At 40.6% G+C, this 23,635-nt stretch overlaps 1 protein-coding gene across 1 annotated transcript; it reads left to right on the top strand.

The window, feature by feature from the left end:
- The first annotated feature begins 275 nt into the window (after positions 1–275).
- LOC145440860 (uncharacterized) lies at positions 276–22,472 on the top strand. The gene is made up of 9 exons (XM_080318628.1): positions 276–939; positions 2,294–2,527; positions 3,341–3,490; positions 4,222–4,384; positions 4,439–4,539; positions 5,402–5,603; positions 10,061–10,392; positions 15,128–15,208; positions 22,249–22,472. Exons 1-9 carry the CDS (start codon positions 780–782, stop codon positions 22,392–22,394), a joined length of 1,569 nt encoding a protein of 522 aa, XP_080174754.1. The 5' UTR covers positions 276–779; the 3' UTR covers positions 22,395–22,472.
- The last annotated feature ends 1,163 nt before the right edge of the window (positions 22,473–23,635 follow it).

Genomic DNA, 23,635 nt, shown 5'->3' with positions numbered 1-23,635 from the left:
AGATTATTTGCTCTTCTCATTAATCGCGAGACAAAAAATGGGAAATCGAAAAAAAAAACAGAACACAAGTTGGAGGAACGTATCAAAAGGCAGCGAGCTCTAATGTGCTTATTCTGCTTGATCGTTTCGGACCTTATTTTCCGAGGCATAAGGAAAAAACCTCCACGCAACATGTGAGTTTTTCACCGTTTCGACAAACTGGAGCCTTCGGGACCTTCGTGCAAGCTCTCAAAAACGATTTCTGCCAGCAACCTTTATTCACTCGCGAAAAATACGCTGTATTTTGGATAGGAGTGCAGAACAGATTTTTAGGAACTGGTCATCCCAGCACTAGCAGACGTTTTTGTACAAAGCCCAACAACTTGTTTGACCGAGAAGGGTTTTAGTGGAATAGTTGAAATTAGAACAAGCGAAAAAAGTTGCCTTTTCAATGAGACACTTGATAGCGTAAGCTACATAATAGCGAATTTGTTGCACATCTGAACAAAATGTTGTAAAGTATCTTCTTCGTCTTCTTTTTATACAACAATTTTCGGTTAATTTTTGCGAATGAAATTTATTTCACAATAAAAGTGCGAATGGAGTTCAAAAAGGTTGAAAAGCACTGCCCCAGAGCATCTATTGCCAAAGGCTGGATGTAATAGGCTATATACTCGAAATTAGACAGTAATTTATAGGGATTCGTTTGATTCATATTTGCGCCTAACTGTCGGCTTATATTCCTGTTTTACAGTTCATCTCCATTTTTTAATGTGATATAGGTCTGCGGCTGTTATATCATGGTCGTTGTAGCACGTATACTTGGACTACTATGCTGTAGCACAGTGATAAACTACGGATATGCTCTTACCCCCCTGTTCCAGCAATCCTCGAACGAATTTGCGAATGCTTATATGAGACAATTCCTTCCACCGCTCGGACAGGACACAGCGAGTGATGGTGGGTGGAATCACGTAGTGTATGAAATATATCGTTGGAATATTAATTCCCTTATTCCAGCTTAATTACTCACACGCTAACACACACACACACACACACACATACACACATACACACACACATACACACACACACACACACACACACATACACACGAACACATACACACACACACACACACGAACAGACACACACACACACACACACACACACACACACACGAACACACACACACACACACGAACACATACATACACACGAACACACACACACACACATACATACACACACACACACATACTGACTACACATAGCGATGGTGCGAACCCCTGAAAGGTTATGGTTCGTTTAAACGCGAACGTAAAATTGTAATATATGAAAAATGTTCGCAGTGCAGAATCTACCAAGGTTCGTTTGCGAATCACCAAATTGCTGAGGTTCGCACACCGAACGTGAACGTAACCTCGCGTTCAGACCATCCCTACTACAGACACAGGCCTAACATTGTGACGCTGCAGCTTAATGCTTTCTCTGCGTAATCCTATATCCTCGATGGGACGTCATCGTTCTTTTGGTGCCTCCAATCTTCAACTGCCCCTATAAAATATTCACCCTGGCGTCCAAGCGTATAGGCGCACCGCATACTAGGCCTATATGGTGACCTTTGTCACACATTCGAACAGAAATTTGGAAATATATTTACTGGTAAAATTGCGGTATAAGCTGTCTTTATATTATTGAATTGAGAGGATAGTGAATATACTTTGCGCTATGTCGTCATGAGACATGCCAGTTCTGTTGGGAACAACAACCTCTTTTTGCAGAAAATTTGAGGGAATTTGGGCAGAGAAAATTACTATGTGCCCTCGAGTTTAATTCGACTCCTTCGATGCCTGTTGGTACCTAGTAGCGGTTGGATCCTTAGTAGATTTTATTAAAACATCAGTCGAGCTCAGCGAAATTTTATTGCCTGTAACCCTATTTGATACAGCATCTGAAAACCGCATGATCGATATCAAATTTAATCTTACATATACATAATGTCTTAGGCCTTTTCTTATAAAGTTTATGCAGACTAGCAAAATCTAATGGAAAGATGGTAACGTGCACACAAGCTATCGGACTAATAATCTTTAAAACTTTGCGAAATACTTATTTCTACTTTCATACATAACTGTTTAATTTACTGCTGACTTACTGTTGGCTGAACCAAATTATATAGATACCTGTCTCGTTATTATGAGTATCTATGTCTTCCATACAAAGAAATTCATAACTTGTGATAGCGAAGTCCAAAAAATACCGTCATCGTCGAAATTTAATAGTTAACATCGCTTTTTCCCGGTTCTCCTAGATCACAAATACGCTTTCACGCCCTGGTCGGCGTTCGGGCAATGCTCCAAAGTCTGCGGAGGTGGTAGAAGGGCAAGGACGCGGTCCTGTTCCGACTTGGCGGATGGGTCGCATGTGATCTTGGAGAAGTGCTACGATCAACTCGCGATCGGAACGTACGATCTGTTCACTGTTATCAAGTACGGGAAAAGAAATGTGGAAGAAGAGGAAGAAATATGTAACGAACACGAATGCCGTGAGTTTTCTGTACAGCATAAGCCTATATACTTGATGTGTGTTGCTTCCCCGCCTTTTCTGACGCTTCAGATACAGCGCTTCATTACGTCAATATTTTGGTATTGAATTTCCCGCAGTTCCTGCACCACCACAGGCAGAGGTCGTCAGAAACGAAGTACTCCTACTTTGCGGAAGTACTGAAGTGTATTTTGTCAACTTCCACTACTTTTCAAGTAGTAGCATTTTCCGACTATTTCCTCTTCTACTTTAACGGTTAGAACTTTTTCCGGCTTCGGATTTTCAATTTTTCAATTCAATTCGCATCGACATAATTCGGTAATCCACCCGTGCAATCTATTTCTTTAAATTTCTTGCTCGAATACCGTCAGGACTCTCGCTTTCTACTTTTACTGGAAGAAGTTCTAGCATGTCTGAAAGATCAAAATACGACTACCTGTTATATCACACAAACTTTCGTCGCTTTTCCTTTAGTATTATCTTCTTTTACTCTTCATTCAGTGTGTATGCCTCATCCTCTTTACATCGCCTAGGCCCAGGTGGGTGTCTGATTTCAGAGACTACCCCAAGCCCTTTCGACACATTTCTATCCTTTCACTATATCGCAGTCTTGCGGTGTTTTGAAATGATAAAAATTATAAACAATCTGATACTGATACTGATGCTGATACACTGCCAGTTGCTTCATTAAAGATCCCCGTGATTCAGTGTCCTTGCTACCAACCAAACTTGGGCCCTTCCCGGCAGAGAGAGCCACGATTGGAAACTGCTGCTTTGGCACTAACATGGAGCCTCACATATCATTTCCTTTTAGAAACGTCGGAATGGGATATAGTAACGAGATGTACCCGGGAATGCGGTGGCGGAACATTGACCCAGTCCAGGACTTGCCTGAATTCTCCGGATCAAAGCAAATGCAATTTCGAAAGCAAGAAGTTGGTGCCTTGCAACACTCATGAATGCTGTAAGTGACGATCTTCTGTCTTTGTTGTCTGTATTAGATTCAACTATTATGCACATATCGTCGCTGCGAAATATAAGTTGCTTACGTTCATTTGACACGTATTGAGTAAATTTACTTTATGTAAAGTTTTCATTTTCTTTCGGCGATATCTTGACAATGATCAACTTTGAAACAAACATAAACATGGCCAAGATGTGGTCGGAAAGTGTGAAAATTTTACAAAAATTTCCTCATCCTAGTTCGCGCCAGTCGCAGTCTCTCCCCGTTAACCGCACTTCTTCAAAATTGCATGCACGGTTTCAACACACACACGCTATGATTATGCTGTACTTGCATTCTGGTATGCTCCTTAAACAGTAGAAATCTGCTAATGCCCCGTGTAAAAGCTGACCATAACCGGAAAATATCGATTAATAACTGTTACATGTACAATATTCGGTATCTGTATTATTCCGGAGCTCTTCACTCCAGTGGTCGGATAAATCACGTGGTTTTTTTTGTTCACTTATAAATCTGCGATCTGATACAGTCGACAGCGAAAGCTCTCAACTTTCACCGCGGCTGTGGTGCACAAGACCCCTTGCGGTGATGATCGCCGCAACCACTCATGTCTTACAATCACGAATAAGAAAATCTTTTCAGTCACAGACAGTGCTATATACGACTATGACTATCACGATTTTGAAAATCAGTTTACTCTAAAGTCTAAAAAACTAACACTGCCTTTTTAGTCTACGTTCAACAATGGCAAGAATGGTCGAGATGCTCAAAGTATTGTGACGTGGGAGAGACTACCAGGTACCGCCAATGCAGCCCCAACGCGGCTCCGAACACTGCTTTGTACAGCAAGCTCAACAGCATGTTGGCAACGTTTGCCGGCATTACTATTTTTGAGTGAGTTCAATTCATTACAGCCAAATCTGTGTCTAATTCGAATTCGATTTGTAGCGCATTGAAAAGCGAAGAGCAAGTATATTACTTTTCACAATACCTCAACTCCTGCTCGCGGCTGCACCAGAAACGATTTTGTAATGTGGGACCTTGTCCAAGTGAGTATGTATATATATATATGGCAGCGTGCACTTAGGGCAAAATATATACGCCTATATAATCAGATGTGTTCAGTATTTATTTCTTATTATCACCAAGCATATATAAATCGAGCTATGTTTTACTTTAAAAATAGCGCGCGCAGAAATAAATTTAGATTCATGGCAAATGTCTTACAGGTACCGGAAACAACACTTTTTAGTGCACTTTTTTCGATAGGGCGAAACCATGTTAAAAACCAATAACTTGATTTTGATCATTCGGTTTCCTTTGAGCAAAATGCGACTTCAATGTTTCATACCCCTGAAAATGTCGCTAAATTGCACTGTCGGAATTTAACGAGTTTTATTTAAAAAGTAATATTTTCCTACTCAAATAAATGATCTTAACCGAGTTGTACATAGGGTACTTTGAAACAGTCTGGTACAACTGCTGCATTGTAACGTATGGTAAGTCTGGAGTAGTCCACGAGTCTTTATTGCGACAGGATGCAGTGAAATACATTCCCAATTTAAATCAATCAATCTAAATCAGTTGTTCTCAACCAGCTTTTTCCTCCATCGACCCTTTTCAGATATTTTATTGGTCTGGCCCTGATTTCACTTAATTTAAAAGTTGATGTTTCATTTCTCTAATTAACGGGAATGCGTCCAACTCCTTTGCAATAGAGATATGAAATTGTTAAATATTTGGCGAACCTGCAGGAGACTCCACACCGACCGGCACGCGCGTGCCATATCGTCGCTTGTTGTCGGATAACTCAACATTCAGGTCAAATGACTAAATTTCTGGATCATGTTTGCACGGTCACAGCATCCCGCAGTAGCAGTACCTTTTTACAGCTTTGTACGTTCATTTCAGGATGCCCGAAAAATCAAGTGTATCATTCCTGCCTCCCTTGCACGAAGCATTGCAAGGCCATGTCTGTGAACGATTTGCGAAATTGGAAATTCAATCCCCTCGATGTCCTTTTGGCCGCGCAGGGATGCAACGGAAAGTGCGTGCACGGCTGCGGATGTCCACATTTCGCTCAGTATCTTGGGATTGACAACGCATGCTATCAGTAAGTATATGTTAAAAGGTAAACAGTAATCGATCATATCATCTGTCGTCAGGTAGTAGTTCTACTAGGCTTTAGCCTACGGCTGATTGGTTTAGATTCAAATTAAATTCAGTCACCTAATAGCGACGCAGTTTGAAGGTCGTTAGCAGTTACTTTTTCATTGACGATGATGACAATGACTTCCTCCTATTTTTTACATAAAGTGTCTTACTGTGCCTGTTAATCTTTTGGGATTTTTAAGCCAGACTGCATTCAAACAACATTCTGAGTTGTATAATACTATAACTCAAATATGGACGAGGGACGTAAGCTAGTCATTAATGCCATTGTAGCAGAGATGTTCGATTCTTATCGCTATAATAGACTGGCCCGAAAATATAATTGATATAGTTAGTAAGCTCACGAAATATCCGGTTTTCAAAATAGGTGTGATACGCTTTATGCGCATCAATTGCACATGCCTCTGTAAGTGTAGGTGGTCGGAGTACTGACATAACCTCTATCTACTTGCTCGAATGCCTATATTTATAGAATACCTTGACTTCGACTTCTCGGTTTTTGAAGCAAAACCACTCGATTCTCAATACTTTTCATTTTGTCAAGCAAAGGTAGTTTTTGGGTAAGTTTTTATCGCATTTACGAGGGAAATTGCCATTAAAACCAATAGAAATATCCCCTGCGTATTACGGTAATGGACTATTTCGTCGAAAATTGCACATATTTGTGACGTCATTATAGTCATATAGTACTAGTTGCGATTAGCAATTTACCGACGTATACCGCCTCTGTCTATAAGTGCAGGGTTGCCATCGACATGGACCCAAAAATAAGGACAGTCGAAAAAATAGATAAGCATTAAAAAGCGAGTGTGGGGGTTGAAATGGCGCTCTTTCATATGGCCTCCAGGTTAATGTCACAATTCCAGATATTGCAATGTGCGAAACACTCGCCCTTCAAGCCTTATTAGTAGCTAAAACTATACGTGCAATATAATTTAGATAATTTTATCAATGATTTATAGCTTCACTACTGTTTAACCGAAGTGTCGACTGCACTGCTTCCATTTTTCACTATGCAATAAATGCCTTCCCTCAGCTTATTCTGCTGCAGAGTAAACAGCAGAAACCTGGTACTGCCGTTTACTGCTAAAATGACGTCCGCTGCGATAGCTTGGTACAGCCGAAACTGCTACACCACTCACTGCCGACCTAGCTATCTCACCACTTACAAGTCAAATCATGTGGTTTGTAGCCTACACCAGTGGTTCTCAACCGCCGGTCGGCGACGACTTTTCTGCCGGTACGCCAGCTATTTTAAAAATTTTACCCTTAATTTCAAGAGGCAAAATGTTGGACGCTTGTCAATTGATGAAATAAATAAAACATCAAATTTTAAACATATTCAGAACCTCATGAGGTAATATGATCATCATGATGAGGTGATATGAGACCTGGAAACATGTTCGATTTAACTTATTGAAGCTCATGCCGTCTCCGGTGATGATGCGAACGACAAATACGAGATGACTCGCTAAAGCGCGCAGTTTGCACGATCATTCGTTTTCGATTCATTCATTTTGTAGATGACCCCGTATCGCTGTTGCCAGGTGTTTTCGTGCAGCGTATTGCATGTATGGTGGTAGTGTCAAATGAGCAAGGTGCTTGGTCCGACTCCGAAACGCTTCTTCTCAAGACATTGTTGAAGAAGAGAATATCATTCAAGTTGGCGTGGTCGGTTAATCCACGGACTTCGGCGCGAAACACTGTAATCGACTATAAATAACTGACCTACGGATAGATGCGCAACACGTTACTTACGGTTGCGTACCCAGATGTCGCTAACGATTGCTGGACGCTACGTAAACAGATATTGTATGCCAGCGGCCAGTCAGCATTATGTCTGTGTAGATTAGGACTGTATTGCCACTCGGATACCACGTCTGGGGCATGTTCGGGCTTTGTTGCCACTCGGGCAACATATCTGAGGTATGTACGCATTGTGTTCCATCACTCGGACATCATATCTGGGGTAGATTCAGACTGTGTTCCGCCACACGGACTGGGGCATGTTTGGACATTTGTTGCAACTCAGATATCATATATGGCAGTGCTCTTTAACCTTTTTCGTCGTGGTACACCCTTTTAATGTTTAGTCGAAACTCGTACACCACTGACCAATGACCGTATATAACACACTGATTCCGTAGTAAGCCTAATCCACTGATGTTCATCCTTTTTACTAATCACGGCCGTATTTCGATTAGATATATGGCATATACGGCCGCATTCCGGGGTCGTGATTGCCCATCTGAACGTAATATGCTCATGTTAAAATTGGCAACTGAGCCCTTGTGGTGTTCTGTTCCAACCCTGATTTCTTGAGATATACCTTGCGTCTTAACGTTTTTATCCGTAGCAACAGAACATCCGCTGCAGGCGTACTATACATGCACCAAAATCACATAGACTCGCGCATAAACTCGCCTATTTATAGTGATAGCTAGTCCTCGGTCAATTTTTAATGCGGATCTGGTACACTCCGGTACACCCCATTCGAGTAGTACACCCTTTTCTAGTTTTGGTACACCCCGGGTGTACGATGCACCCGGTTGACGAGCCCTGATATATGGATGTCTTCGCACTGTCTTCCGCCACTCGGACATCATGTCAGGGGTATGTTCGGACTGCGTTGGTACTCGGACATTATATCCGGTGTATATTCGGACATTTTATCTGGGCTATATTCTGCCTGTGTGGCAACCCGGACATCATGACAGGCTATGTTTGGGCTATCTTGGCACTGGAACATCATGTCTGTGGTATATTCACACCGTGTTCCACCACTCCGCCATTATGTCCGGGGTATATTTGGACTATGTTGCCAATCGGACATCACGTCATTAGTACTTTCGCATTGTGTTCCGCCATTCGGACATCATATCTGGGGTAGATTCGGACTGGCATGATGTCCGAATGGCAATTACAGTCCGATTCTATCTCAGACATGATGTCCGGATGGCGCAGCACACTCCGAACATACCAAACATATGTGATGTCCTAGTGACGCAACATTGCGCGAACATACCACAGATATGATCTCCTAGTAGCAACATAATCCAAACATACCCCAGGCGTCATGCCCAAGTGGCGGAATACAGTACGAAATACCCCAGACATGGTGTCCCAGTGCCGACACAGTCCAAATATAACCGGACATGATGTTCGGGTTGCCATTACAGGCAGAATATACCCCAGTCACGATGTCTGTCCTTGTGGTGGATCACATTCCGAATCTACACCAGATACAACGTCCGAGTAGCGGAAGACAGAATGCGAAGACATACCAGATAAGATATCCGAGTTGTAACAAACTCCAAATATCCCCCAGACGTGGTGTCCATGTGGCGGAACACCGTCTGAATCTACCCTAGATACATTGTCTTAGTGGAGACGTAATCCGGACACACTCAGGACATTATGTCCTAGTGGCGCAACACATCACGAACACACCAACGAAATGATATCCGAGTGGTAACACAGTCCGAATCTACCCCTGGTATGATGTACTAGTGGCGGAACACACTACGAACACACCCCAGATATGATGTCCGAGTGACATACAATATTTGTTTACGAAGCGACCAGCAATCGCTAGCGGCATCTGAGTCCTCAACCGTTAATCACGTGTTGCGGATCTAATCATAGGTCAGCAGTTATCTATAAATCGACTCTCCGCGTTAGCAATTTATCTGGGCAAGACGATTTTACCGTACCGTACCGTAAAATCACGTGAATACCATCATGATCATATTTAATTACAAATAAAACCCTCAAAATGACGTTCTCTACTAACATAGTTGTAAAAAAATGGTCGCATACTTTACATTCAGGGTTGATTTCAATTTTGAAGGTCCACCGGCCCGCCAAATATTTTTTGAAATTTTACCGGTCCGCGAAATGAAAAAGGTTGAGAACCACTGGCCTACACCACGGGTGTCATAAAATCACGAAGCAAACGCATAATTTGAGAATACTATGCAACACGGATACCAGAGGAAACCGATCGCAGTTCTGTAGTTGTTGAAAATAAGACAAAATAAGGACGCAAGTCTTAAACAAGGATATTTCTTAAAAATAAGTACAGCCGAGTTTTCTAAGACCTGGCCTTTCAAAACAAGGACCAATCTCAGAAACAAGGACGCTAGGGCAACGCTGAGTATAGGGCTCAGTTGCCTGAACTCATTGGTTCCAGTAAACGAATCTCAATCGAATGATTCGATTCATGTAGTGAGAGATGATTTATTCGGGTACTGAAATTATACGAATCACCCAGGTAGCGTACTCCATTTTGCCCAGACCCCTACCTATAAAGGAAAAGGTATACCTTTGAGCAATCTTTGAATGGCAGAATCCCACTGATTATCAGCATATTGGTAATTCTGCAACATTGCAATACAGGTTCCCGTTATTGTGCCCCGTGAACGAACTCTCAACCTCCACTCACCACTCTCTGATTTTACGGTTATTGGCGGGAAATCATCAGTCCGAGGATTCTACACCTGCTGTTCCCGAAACTAAAACTACGACTATTGCTACAACAACAACAACAACAGTACCACCACCGCCACCAACGACAACAACAACAACTACTAGTACCACGCCCCCAACCACCACTTCGACGGTACCTTTCGCTATCATCCCGATCGGGGCAAGAAGGGAATTGGAAACTGAAGCCACGGAGAAATTGTACTGTCCGAAAGACATTCCTATCCTAGAGCATGATTATTGCAGTAAGTAGATATTATTTAATGATATCTATATGTCTGCTAAACATCCTTACTATATTTACATCAAAATCAAAAGTCGATCTACTCATCTGTGGTGAAATGGGTAATGAATTAAACCCAGAGGTGGTCAAAGTAGTCACAAAAGCTACTCAAGTAGAAGTAGAAATAGCGACGGGAAAAATCTACTCAAGTACGAGTAGAAGTACTTCGTCCATAAGCAACCCAAAACTACTTGAAGTAGAAGTAGAATTGACTGACTTGTGAAGTGAGTAAGTAGTTGTGAAAACGATCGTAATTCGTTCGCATGGATTGTAAAAGGCTGCAAGTTGAGCTATGCGAAAGGTGCAGAGCTTGATTTATATTGATGCATACCAGCGGGTATCCGGTTTTCTACAACATAAGCATTCGTCCAAATCATGGGATGAAAATACTATTATTGATCTGGTAATGCGATACTAATCCTTTGTTTGCTCGAACAGCCCGTTTTAGAAAATATCATGGTATGGCGCCCTCCCCAATATTATAAGGCCCGTATAGTGTAGTCGAAGAGCAATAAGGAGAAGTTGTATCGGATACGGTGTAAACCAGGGGTGTCAAACATACGGCCCGCCAGACCATTTCATCTGGCCCGCGAAGCAATTCTGAGTAGATCAAAATAATGCTTATATTATCCAGCACATGTGTAACAAATGTTGAGATTTTTTGCAGGAAATACTTCTATTGAATATTCCCCCAAGACAGCAAATGCCGAGCATGTTCAGTTCACAGGCGACATTATGTTGTTGTTTGCGGTATTCATGGTGTTTGTCGACTACAGTGGTTATTTACACCAGGCCGAGATTCCATGTTTGATTCCGTAATTGCCGACTTGTAGCACGGCTCACTTCCAGACTTTTGTAAGACACCGCTTACGCGGATGAGATGATGAGGAGGAGCATAGATAAACCTCCCAACATTTAGGTTGTTGTCGTTCTGGAGTCGACCCCGGCTACCACCGACTACGGCGTTGTGGTTTCACTCTCTCTAATTCAAAAACGCAAAATGTGCACACTGATTTCAGAGTTTTGTGGAAAAACGGAACAAAAAGTAGTTATTCACATAATGGAAAACGCCAACACGGCACCGTTATATGTAGTTTACATAGAAGATATATATCAGGTACACAAATATATAATCCAAATATCGATGATCGCGATGCTGTGTCACTTTCCACCCAATAGGTCCCCGGACTTTGAGAGAAACCCGATATGCAATTTCATAATAATAACCTAAATTCGAACGTCCGCGTTTACAGTTGAATATCTTGTATTCCGCACAGCGCATACGCTTGGCTGACGCCCTATTACGACTACACCAAAGGAAGCACAGAAATATGCCAACTTATATCGTCGTTAGCGCCACTGTTTTATCGGTTCTTAAATAGGGCTGGGCAAAATGATTCGAGTACTCGAATCTGAATCGAGTAGTAATTTTAATGATTCGAGTCGAGTAGTAAAAGACGATTTTTTCGAGTACTGAAATTATACGGTCCTCGCAACTGAAAGTTAATTTACTGACGAGAATTATAGTTTTGATACTATTTTCCACTGAGGAAGCCGTGAAACCTTGATTGGCCGTGTTTGAGCATACCAGGCACAGTTTGAAGCTACGAACGTTACTGGAAATAACACATTTCCGAAGTCATTATCATCCAAATAAATTGTTAAGAAGTGCAATGAAATCGGTACGGTCGAAAAAATACCAAAGTACCTTTAATGTGATGGATAACAGGCATTACGTTCTTTGTGGTGGCATAAAAGGTTCATATTTGGACTTCGACATAGTACATCCTGTTGTGACGTCATAATGAGTGATACTCGATTACTCGACTCGACTCGAAGCATATTACGTGATTCAGAATCGAATCACTCAGGTACTCGATTTTGCCCAGCCCTATTCTTAAACTGTATTCAGCCAAACAATCATAATATTTTTGCCAAGTCTATTGTTCACGAGTAAAGGTGTTGCGACTTGCTAGAATAAAACCTCTATGAGCCGTGTATTATCCTTATATGCTTGATACTAAAATATTTAAGTGAAAAGCAAGGGTAGGAGGTAATATTTTGGAATCAGTTGACTGGTCCGGCCCGCGGGTTATTTAGAGCCGTGAACCCGGATCGCGACGCAATTTCAGTTTGACACCCGTGGTGTAAACACTTTGCGCGATCAGTAAACGTTGATAAAAATATTGTGGGTCGAAAAAATGTCGTATTGTGTAGCTTTATTTCCGGAAATTAAAGGCATTATTAGACTTGCTTCTATACTTCAACATGTATATGTTCTCCAGACAAAAGAACTGAAACTAATTAGAACTCAAATTATGATACTGGGAATTGAAAGAGAAATATAAATACCACTTCTAAAAGCGGAAAATGTATTTCATGTCTTTAGTCCAGAAAGGTTTCAAAGCTGGTATGCTAAAACAGGTCTAAAGCTAAAAAAAAGTTAGAGTAGGGTCACCATATTTTTGTTTCACAAATTCCGGACGCTCTTCAGCGCCCACTAGCGGATTTCAAAATGAGGTGTGAGCGCTTTGTCGATCAATATGACGTCACACCAGCAACGCTTTGTCCATCGACTCGAGGTGGTCGTGATCCGGTTCAGGAGTATATGGTTGTGTATTGTATGCTGTAACCTGGGCAAAAACCACATATTTTCAGCCCCATCCCGCCCAAATAAACACTGATCTTGGGCCCATCGTAGGGTATTTGATGCAACTTATGGGGGTTTACTATATACATCTGGTCGTTAAATGATTTGAATGAATTTTGTCAATAATATTGGTTCTTCCATATATTACTGTATAATTTTAATCCTCTCTCCGCCCACATAATCAGAGTGAGCGGTAGATTAGAGCTTGTGGAGGATGATGGCTTCGAAAATGCAAGGGGCTCAATTGTACATCGTTAAGTCATGTTCAATGTTACGCCGATAAGTTCATTTATCAGCCTTATGCGGGTGTGCACTTCACCACTGAGCTATATAAACACCACACATCCGGTGGTTTCCAACCTTTTATGGTCGCGAATCCATTTCCAATTTCAAAATGTGCCGTGGCCCAGCTCAAAATTTGATGAGCTGATAACTATAAAGGTCGGCACATTTGCCCAGATTTACTCACAGCCAATTTTGGAAGCTAATTACGTTCAACATCTTCGCGAACCCCAGAATAAAGGCGAATTACCCCCAGGTTTAGAACCACCATCTTTGAATAAAGCATCCAAACAACCTAAAACGACGACTCTATGAATACCGTTATCTTGTAATTGCGATTACAATTACACTTCTTTTTGTCAATGAATGTTGTTGTTTTTTATTTTTTGATCGCAGTTTTTGCGAGGGCGGTAGTCCCCATATTAAAACCAATATATATGATACTAAATCGCGCGCAGCGCGAAGAACAATTTCAAGTAGCAAAAATCTGCCCAAAAATAGTCTTGTTTGGGTTGATTTACAAAAAAAATATGAGCTTACTTCAAACCTTCGAAATTCCGGACATTTAGGCATATTTTAGAAATTCCTCCCGGACGCAGTTTTAACAGTGAAATTCCGGACATCTCCGGGAAATTCCGGACGTATGGCAACCCTAAGTTAGAGTCCATTTTTACAGATTAGGACACGCCGTGGACTGCTAGATTACGATATGATAAGTAAATGCTAGAATTCGAAACATCCGTTTCAAACGTTATTATGGGCCATATATACTGTGATGAAATATTTCATATGGGCGACAATGCGGTGTGAACGGAACCACGCAACCCGCCACATACATTATATTCATCGATCTTTGCGTGAAATCATATTGGTCACTCCATATCCATTGTGCGCGAAGCGCGACGAAAAGTCTGAGTTTTACTCTCAACTTTTATGAGAAGTAATTGTGATGATTCGAGTTGAGTAGCAAAAGACGATTTTTTCGAGTACTGATATTATACGCTCATCGCCACTGGAAGTCAATTTATCAACGAGAGTAATAGTTCCGATAGTAATTTTCACTGTTGAAGCCTTGAAACCTTGATTGGCCGTATCGTGGCATACGAAACATTGTACAGAGCTACGAACGTTACTGGAACTAGCACATTTCCGAAGTCATGATCGTCCCACAACATTGTCACCAAGTGCAATAAAATCGGTATGGTCGAAAAATGACCAAAGTATCTCTAATGTGATGAATAACAGGCCTTATATTCTTTGTGGTGGCATAAAAGCTACCTAGTTGAATTTTCACATATTACGTTCTTTTATGACGTCATAATGAGTGATACTCGGTTACTCGACTCGAAGCATATTACGTGATTCAGCATCGAATCACTCACATACTCGATTTTGCCCAGCCCTAATAATGAGCTGTGAGAAGTCCATATTACAGTGTTCCATGATGACTAAATAGGTCATTAAAATTTGAATGTATAAAGTTATTGCTGGACTGAAGAAAATCGGGGTAATAAAGCACCTGCATTCTGCAAACATAAAATTGGCAACATGGAGCTATACTAATGCCACATCAGCTTTGTTTATGATGAGTTGCGTAATAACAGCTATGCTCGTATTAGCCATTCATGAAGATCAGTATAGCACTATTTTATTTTACTTGTCATGACGGCAGCAGACACTACAATCTACATCCCCTGATATTATTTATGTCCATAATTCATATTTAGTTATTCGCGGCGTTATCGATTAAACTTTGTTTTTTCAGTTTGCAACGGCGTGTCCAAAGTCGTCCCGTGTGTCGCGAAACCTGGCCAGAACTGTCCTATGATTTGCAAAGATGTACCAAGTAAGTGCATGATGTTAGCATGTCATAACTATAATGATTTTTTTTGTGACATGTCTGAAAGTCAAAATTTTGTCAAATTTGTTTCGTTAGGTCAAAAAATTGTCAAAATTGTTTACAAAGTCAAAAAAACTGCATTTCGTTTGTATCGTAGATGTTTGCACTGTCGGTGAAGTGTGGCGACATACCGTAGTGGCATGATCCACAGCTGAAACACCAATGGATTGTGGGTTCGAGTCCGACCGAGGTCGACTCCAGAATTCCTAATTAAGAGTTGAAGGTTTATCTAGGCTCCTCCTCGCCATCTCATCCGCGGTGTCTTAAAAAAGCCTAGAGGTGGGCCGTGCTCTGATGTGCGTACTTCTACTTTTTTGAAGTACTCGAGTAGTTTTCCGCTACTTCAGTACTAACTCAAGTAGATCTAATTTCTCCCTACTTCTACTTCTATTTCGTAATATTTGTGATCTACTTACTTACTTTTCGCTATTTTCATTTTGTCAAGTAGAAGTACTTTAATCCTTTAATCAGAAAGATAGCCTGAGCAATTTCGGGGCTGTTTTCACGGAGTATCAATATTTAATTTTCATAAAAGTTGATTAAAGCCCAGAAGTTTTGTCGCGCTTCGCGCACAGTAGACTAATACGATTTCACGAACGTATCGGTGAATATAATTTATAGGTAGCGGGTTACGTGGTTCCGTACTTCCGTTCACACCACATTGTCGCTCATATGAGATATTTCATAACGGTAAATATGGCCCATCATAGCGTTTGAAACGACCATTCCGCAATTTATCATTTACCAATCATATCGTAATCTAGCAGGCCATGGCGTGTCTCAACCGGGAAAGTGGACTCTGACTTTTTCTTAGCTTTACACCTGTTTTAGCAGACCACTGTTAAAACTTTCTGGACAAAAGACATGAATTATATTTTCCGCTTTTTAGAAGTAGTATTTATATTTCTCTTTCAACTCCCAGTATCATACTTTGAGTTCTAATTAATTTCAGTTCTTTTGTCAGAAGAACGTTGAAGTATAAAAACAAATGTAGTATTGCCTCTATTCTCAGAAAATAAAGCTACACTATATTCCATTTTTACGATCAGCCATATTTTTTATTAACGTTTACTAATCGCGCAAAGTGTTAACACCGTATCAGACACCACTTCTCCGTGTTTCTCTTCGACCAAACTACGGGCCTTATAATATGTGGGAGGGCGATTTACCGGGATTATTTATAAATCGGGGTGTTCGAGTAAACAGAGGATTAGTATCGCATTCCCATATCAATGCAAATGCTGTCGAAAATTTATACCGGCAGCTCCTGGTATCCATCAATATGAATCAAGCTCTGCACCTTTCGCATTGCTCAATTTGCAGCTTTTGACAGTCTATACAAGTGGTTCCCAACCTATTTGGACGTCGGATCGGCATTTCAAACATTAGAGTACGGATGGAGCGGCATGAAAACACTCGACTAGGCTATCACTTATAACGAAAAGTTAAAGGTAGCTATAGCCTACCTCTGGATCTCACCATGCAGCTAATTCAACAGCATGCACATAGACTTATATAGATTCTCTATCGGTTATTTTAACATTGATAGACGCAGATTGGCGAGGGCTATACATTGCAATAAACTGAAAATGCATATCATTACTACAACATACTATTATCATTATGTCGTTGTGTGATAGCTCTTCATACATTCCAGCACTTAATGCACAAGTTTGCGCGGGAGTATACGAGTAATATTGAACTTATTTCAATTTATACTTGATTGTGAGCCGTTAGTTTGATGCTAGTAGAATTGTGTCTAAATTTACTCTTCATAGAGACGATATGTAAAGGTATATGACCAGCAGAACTCAAGACATCTCCTTGTCTGCCGGGTATTCACTATTCATCCAAGCGTTTGACGCTGGTCTGCAAGAATTCTCTTTCCCCGTTTTCAGAAGCGGCCTTGGACGGCTTTAGAAACAACTAATATCCCTCATTTTAGCATTCATATACAGAAATTAACAATAACTATTCATAGAAACAAACAACAACTGTTGTCTATTATATGTTTGTGGCATATTTAGAGGTCACTCAGAGCCGCAAGAAGACTACCTCGGAGCTGCATGCGGCTCTGGGAGCCGCGGTTGGGAATCACTGGTCTATGCGAAAGAATTACAATCGTTTTCACAGCCACTTACTTACTTGAGTAGATTTAAAGTCAGTCAATTCTACTTCTACTTTAAGTAGATTTAGGTTACTTTTAAAATGACTACTTCTACTCGTACTTGAGTAGTTTTTTGCGTCGCTACTTCTACTTTTACTTGAGTAGCTTTCTTGATTACTTTGACCACCCAGTGCTACAAGTCGGCAGTTATTACGGAATCAAAAATAAGTAATATCGGCTTGATGTAGATGACCCTTGTAGTCGACAAACACCATGTATATCACAAACAACAACTGTCGGTGAACTTATCGCTTGACATTTTACACCTTGTAGCCTACCGTTGTAGACGGCCCATCGTCTGATCATCGTGAATCAAACGGTCAAATGAAGCAAAGACATTGGGTCGACATGGTGTTATGATCAACGTACCGCAATATCCTAACTGAAGCAAAACTGCGTGGGCATTGGTTCTTATATCAAGACGCGCATGATGAAAAATTGTGATGTAGACCAGTGGTTCTCAATCGCCGGTCTGCGACAAGTTTTCTGCCGGTCCGAATATTATATCTCAATTCAAAAATGCAAGAAACCGGATGTCTGTCCATTAATTATTGATAATTAAAAATTTGTCAGTTTTTAAGTCATAAAGTTTTTTTCAGGCCACACTGCTTCGTAAGGACAGACAGTTCAAACCAGAAATGAAGATAAGTAGTACAATTCAGACAGGGGGTAATCGTGATTAGTAATCGTAATCGATTACGACGATTACAGCATTTTCAAGTAATCGTAATCGCAATCGATTACATTCGAAAAAATTCCGAAGTAATCGTAATCGACTACTTCCCATATCTAATCGATTTCTCTGTGAAAGAACGATTACTTTTTATTTGTACGAGGACTATGACATAAACTGAACATTCGTGAATAAGGAAATGTGTTATACCAGGTTCGTGACAGCACAAACGTCTGATTTTCAAACGCCACTGCTCATTATTACGTCAGAAGCAGCCTATTAGCTTTGCGCGTCATTGTGTAAGAAGTAGGGTTAGTTCGGATATCAATAATTTTCACTATCCGGATAACGGATATATCCGGATATTTGGAATTCATCTAACCGGTTAACCGGATAATAACTGCTAAGTTAGACATTCGATTTCACGAGGTCTGCTTGAAAAACGGATCGCAAAATCATTACACAGTGTTATTGTAGAGTAGCCTAGACCTATGCGTACACGCGCAGTACGAGCGAATACGAGAAAAACCACGCAAATTCAATGTTCACTGCTTCTGCAACGCCCTCCTTATAAGACACAACGCATCAATTGTGGCATCCTGCAGCCGTGACCGGAATCTTGTAACAAAGAGTCCACATGCATTGAATGCTCTTTCAGCTTCCACAGAAGTGGGCTGAATAGTAAGCAGCGCTTCGTAGAGAGTCCAAACCTAAAGGTTGGCAGGTCGTTTCCCGGAAATTTCAACGACTTTACATTCCTTTTGACCATTCTTCTGTTTAGGTTTGGAGTACTAGAAGGACGAGAAGCTGATACTGGAATTGATGCCGACATGATACCTTGCTCTGATTCCTCCGTGAGAAATTCACGTGATCAGGCACGCAGCCAGCCGAAAATTAAGGGGGGTGTATGAAATAAAATGAGTGGTTTCGATTTTTTTCGAATTAATTATCAGCGGGAATCAATTACGCTTGCACGCACGCACATTAGGGTTGTTCTAAAAAAAAAATTTTCCAAATCTCACTCGCCTAATGACTAAATCGTCAGGTTGTCCAAGAAAACGATGCACACCAAATTTGACTCAATTCCAACCAGTAACGGCCGTGCATTCTTGAATTGAAATTTTTAAATTATTATTAAAAATAAAAAAATAAAAATTCTCAAATTTTTCTGTCAACCCCATGAAATTGTTGAGCTGTCTTCAAAGACGATGCAAAACAAATTTGAGTCAATTCCGACTTATAGAAGCGGAGTTATTCGAATTTTTCGTTGATAATTCTCAGATTATCCTTGATCCGGCGACGCGGGATTGTAAGAACACCCGCCATGCTGTATATCAGGTTATCAACGCGTTCCACACGCCCCTACCTCGCAGCAGTATCATTTATCTCCGCTCTGCCTATAGTATAAAATAGTACCTTATGTATTGATGTTTGGTTATGCTTATGCTTAGTTAAACGCAGTTTGACCGTTGCTGCTTGGCGAGCAGTAGGCCTATCCAGTACGTACGTACACCGGACAAAGATTTGAAATTTTGTACTCGTCAAATAAAACATTGCGATTTCCACAACGAAACAGTAAAATTCAACAGCTGGTGATATATATATCATAAGCGAGCCGTTTTGCCATTTTTCGTAACGGCAGCTTGCAGTACAATATCTGTATTAAGTTGAAGGCAGAATTTTATGTTCGCTTCGTCTTATTCTCATATGACTCTACTTGAAACGGGTGCCTATCGTCATTTCATAATTTTTATTCAACATTGGGACCTGCCGCCATGACCACGGGCGTTATATATCACGTTAGCGTGGGTTGTAGCTGGAACCAGGACCAAAACAACAATTCGTCCTCCCAGTCCAAAGGTTGGTCTTTGGCCCCCGTAGGGCGGTAATCTCAAGTTGAAGACTGAATTTCGTCAAGAAATTTTGTAATTGCAATATATTACTATTAATTTTTAATCCTCTCTCATCCCGCGATGGTCAGATAGACTTGTAGAGTTTATTTGTTTGAGGTAATCATGGTGTTTGTCGACTACCACAGACATTTACACCAGGCCGATTTTATGCATTTTCGATTCCGTATCTGACGACTTGTAGCACGGCCCACTTCTAAGTATTTCGTAAGACACCGCTTACGTGGGTGAGGCGGCGAGGAAGAGCCTAGATAAACCTCCAACACTTCGGTAGAAATTCCGAAGTCGACCTCGTTCAGACTCGAACCCGCGACCCATTGGTGTTGCAGCCGTGGATTATACCACTGCGCTATCTCGCCACACAATTACCTACCTGTAGAGCTGGGGCAAAGTAATTCATAATTATGACCTCTGGTTTCTTGTTATAATTACTTTAGTGTATGTTCTTAATTCGTGACCTCCGGTTTGTTATATAATCAAAAGATATTGTAGTGACTCAAGCGTAGCAGACTAAAAGAAAAACTTTCGTGAGACGCATAAACAAATTGTCATGTCTTTATATCTGACTGCATGTCTAGCAACTCAAGTTGTAAATTACTATATAGGGTCAGTGGCCACATTAACTACAATATGACTTGAAAACATTTCATCATGGTTAAAAAGCATTTATTCAATGCGGCCGTTGAACTTAACAATCAAGTCAAATAATCCATTGGTTTGCTGGTCAGATAGCGTTGTAAAACGTGTTGTAACATCCTGCACTTAATTAAGTCTGGTGATGAGCAGACTTAAATTTGAGTGCAGATCCAGAAGCATTTGAGTGCGAGCATACTTTTTGACGTGAGTTGAGTACCGAAATCGTTGCTGAGTAGAGAATCGCTACTCGACAACAAAGGAATTGGTCTTCACCTAAATTATAAACTCCAGATTCCAAGCAAAGCAAGTGAAATTTTTTAATATCATTTTTTCTGTTATATATTGATTTTTTATTATTTTTGTCGGATTTTCCAACGTCAAGGGGAGCCGCAAGTTGGCTAGCTGAGAGCCGCATGCAGCTCTCGGACCCGCGGTTGGCAATCATTGATCTAGAGAGGATTTTTAAGTTAATTAGATCTCTCGAAAATACTCTATAACTTATGTTGGCTTACGAAATACTTTTTGAGTCCGCGTCGAACTCGTTCTCCACCCTATTGGAAAATTTCGGGTGCGGCAGTTATGGCTCTGGCAAGAATGCAAATCGTTGGGCGCGATAAATTGACCTCCATGAAAATCGGCAATGGATACATTATGACGTAACAAACAAATGATGCAACTCTTTTAAAGGGAGTTCGTTATCTCATTAGGCCTTTTCAGCGCAATCCATATATTGTCTTCCAACATAGCTTCTAAGATGCAAAATAAATGTAATCGTGAGTAATCGTGATTACTTTTACAATGTAATCGTAATCGTAATCGACTACTTCCTGATTTTGCTGTAATCGTAATCGTATTCGCGTCATTCAGAAGTAATCGTAATCGCAATCGATTACATTCATGAAGTAATCACCCCATGTCTGGTACAATTCAAACATTATGTGCGAAAACGCCTAATTTACATACATGAGGGCAAAATTTTGTCAACATTACGTTTTCCAAGATCAGAATCTTCCGTTTTTAGATCAAAAAATCGCACTATTGATAACAAATCTCCGCACAGTAGGCTATAGCTATAGCATGTATTACATTCCATATATTCACATATGCCCGGGACGGAGCTTAAAGTTCTAACACTCGCGGTCCACACAGGTCGGAATTCTCGCTTAATCAATTTATACTTCAGAGGTGGTCAATGTAGTCTCCGTTTGTGCTCCAGTAGAAGAAGAAGTAACGTTGTATATTTCTACTCACTTACATGTAGAATTAGCGATTTCCAAGTAAAAAGTAAGTAATCTAGGCGTAGTTTTGCCAAAACACTGAAAACTGTAGAAGTAGTACAAGCGTGAAGTAGTATAAAATCATAGCCTTTTGCGCAAGAAGTGCAAGTGGGCAAAATCTACAGTCTACTTCGAAAAGTAGATTCGTTAATGACCACCTCTGAATATAATTCATAATTTCATGTGCTCTCAGTCTGCTACTATGATGCCGTAGTAGCTACGCATTGTGTTCGATTCCATCCAAGGTCTAATTCATCTTGTAATACACACTGACACATTGACATGCGTTAGCGTTACCGCTGACTTTCAACTTAAAATTTCAGCGTGTCCTAATATGCGATCGCCGAGAATGAAGAATGCTCAAGAGTGCACCCTCCCGGAATGCGACTCAGACAGCGATTGCCCGAATGATGGATCGTTATGTTGCGAACTGCTATGCGGAAAGCGTTGCATGGGCGGTATTCAATGAAGATCTCACCGAATTGTCGTCGATTAAGACTGACTGATTAGCAGTGCACTACGTTGTAAATAACCATTCAGTAACTAGCAGGAGTTTTTTGGAGTGTCACATACTAAAATTGCAATCCCTATATCCAACAACGATATGAATTATCAAAATGATGCAAACCTATCCGAAAGTTACTTACAACTTCATGAATATCGTACAGTAATAGGTAATTCGACGCGCCGTCAAAGTATAGATAACTAACCTACGTAGGTTAGTTATCTATAGTCAAAGTGATAATTAATTCTAAACGTAAAGCAAATCAGATGTTAGCTTGAGTGGAGGTATTTGAGTTCTCTACATACGTTGAAACATTAGAATTATAGTTTCCTTCTTACTGAACCCACTCTAATTAGGACACTCACATTTACTCCGTCGCATAGTGATGGCATTCTGCATATAGTTCCTAATTTTGCTGAAAAAACTTGTATATATGTATGCTATGTACGTTGCTCTGTTTTGATATGCCTGCAAAGTGAAGCAGACAACTAATGTTACGTGAAAGACGTGTCTCTGTGCTCTTTGTTACGAGGATTAGGTCAAGTAGTTCAGGATATTATGCCAATACATTTAGCTTTGAAGATTTCCTACAGCCTTAGAAACTATCCCTTGAAACACTTTCAATTCGAGACTTCAGTCAGAAAACCAGGGTTGTAATGACTCGAGTCATGACTCGACTCGAGTCAGACTCGAGTCACGATTTTTTTATGACTCGACTTGACTCGAGTCATTTTCTTAAAATGGGAAAATGACTCGACTCGACTCGAGTCAATATTTGGATTGACTCGACTTGTACTCGAGTCATTACGCATGACTCGACCCAAGTCATTGACTCGGCTTATTTTATATGACTTGAAGATGAAGAAATTTGCGAATCATAATGGCTAGATCAACGCATCCGACGAATTCTGTCGACATCGCTATTTGTCACCACTGCTTTCGTTGCACTTGTCTGATATCAGATATGCCGCCGTAAAAACAACAAAAAATGATACATAGTAGCAATGCATTGTACAAAATCGTCCAGTGATGAAGAGGTAATAGATCCTCCGCAATTAAAGTACTCAAGACTTTTCAATTATACAAGCAAACAATTGAATCAAAGTTCAATTAGAGCCAATGAAATGACTCAGATGGTGAAGAGACTGATAAGCTCATGTGTAGATTTGAAGGCGATGATTCTTTGCATTTTTGGGCGACTAGAA

This window comes from Botryllus schlosseri, chromosome 6, assembly GCF_051294905.1.
Source record: "Botryllus schlosseri isolate E-star chromosome 6, Bs_hap1, whole genome shotgun sequence".
NCBI lineage: Eukaryota > Metazoa > Chordata > Ascidiacea > Stolidobranchia > Styelidae > Botryllus > Botryllus schlosseri.
The sequence above is the reverse complement of the archived record's forward strand: the minus strand, read 5'-3'. Positions and strand labels throughout refer to the sequence as shown.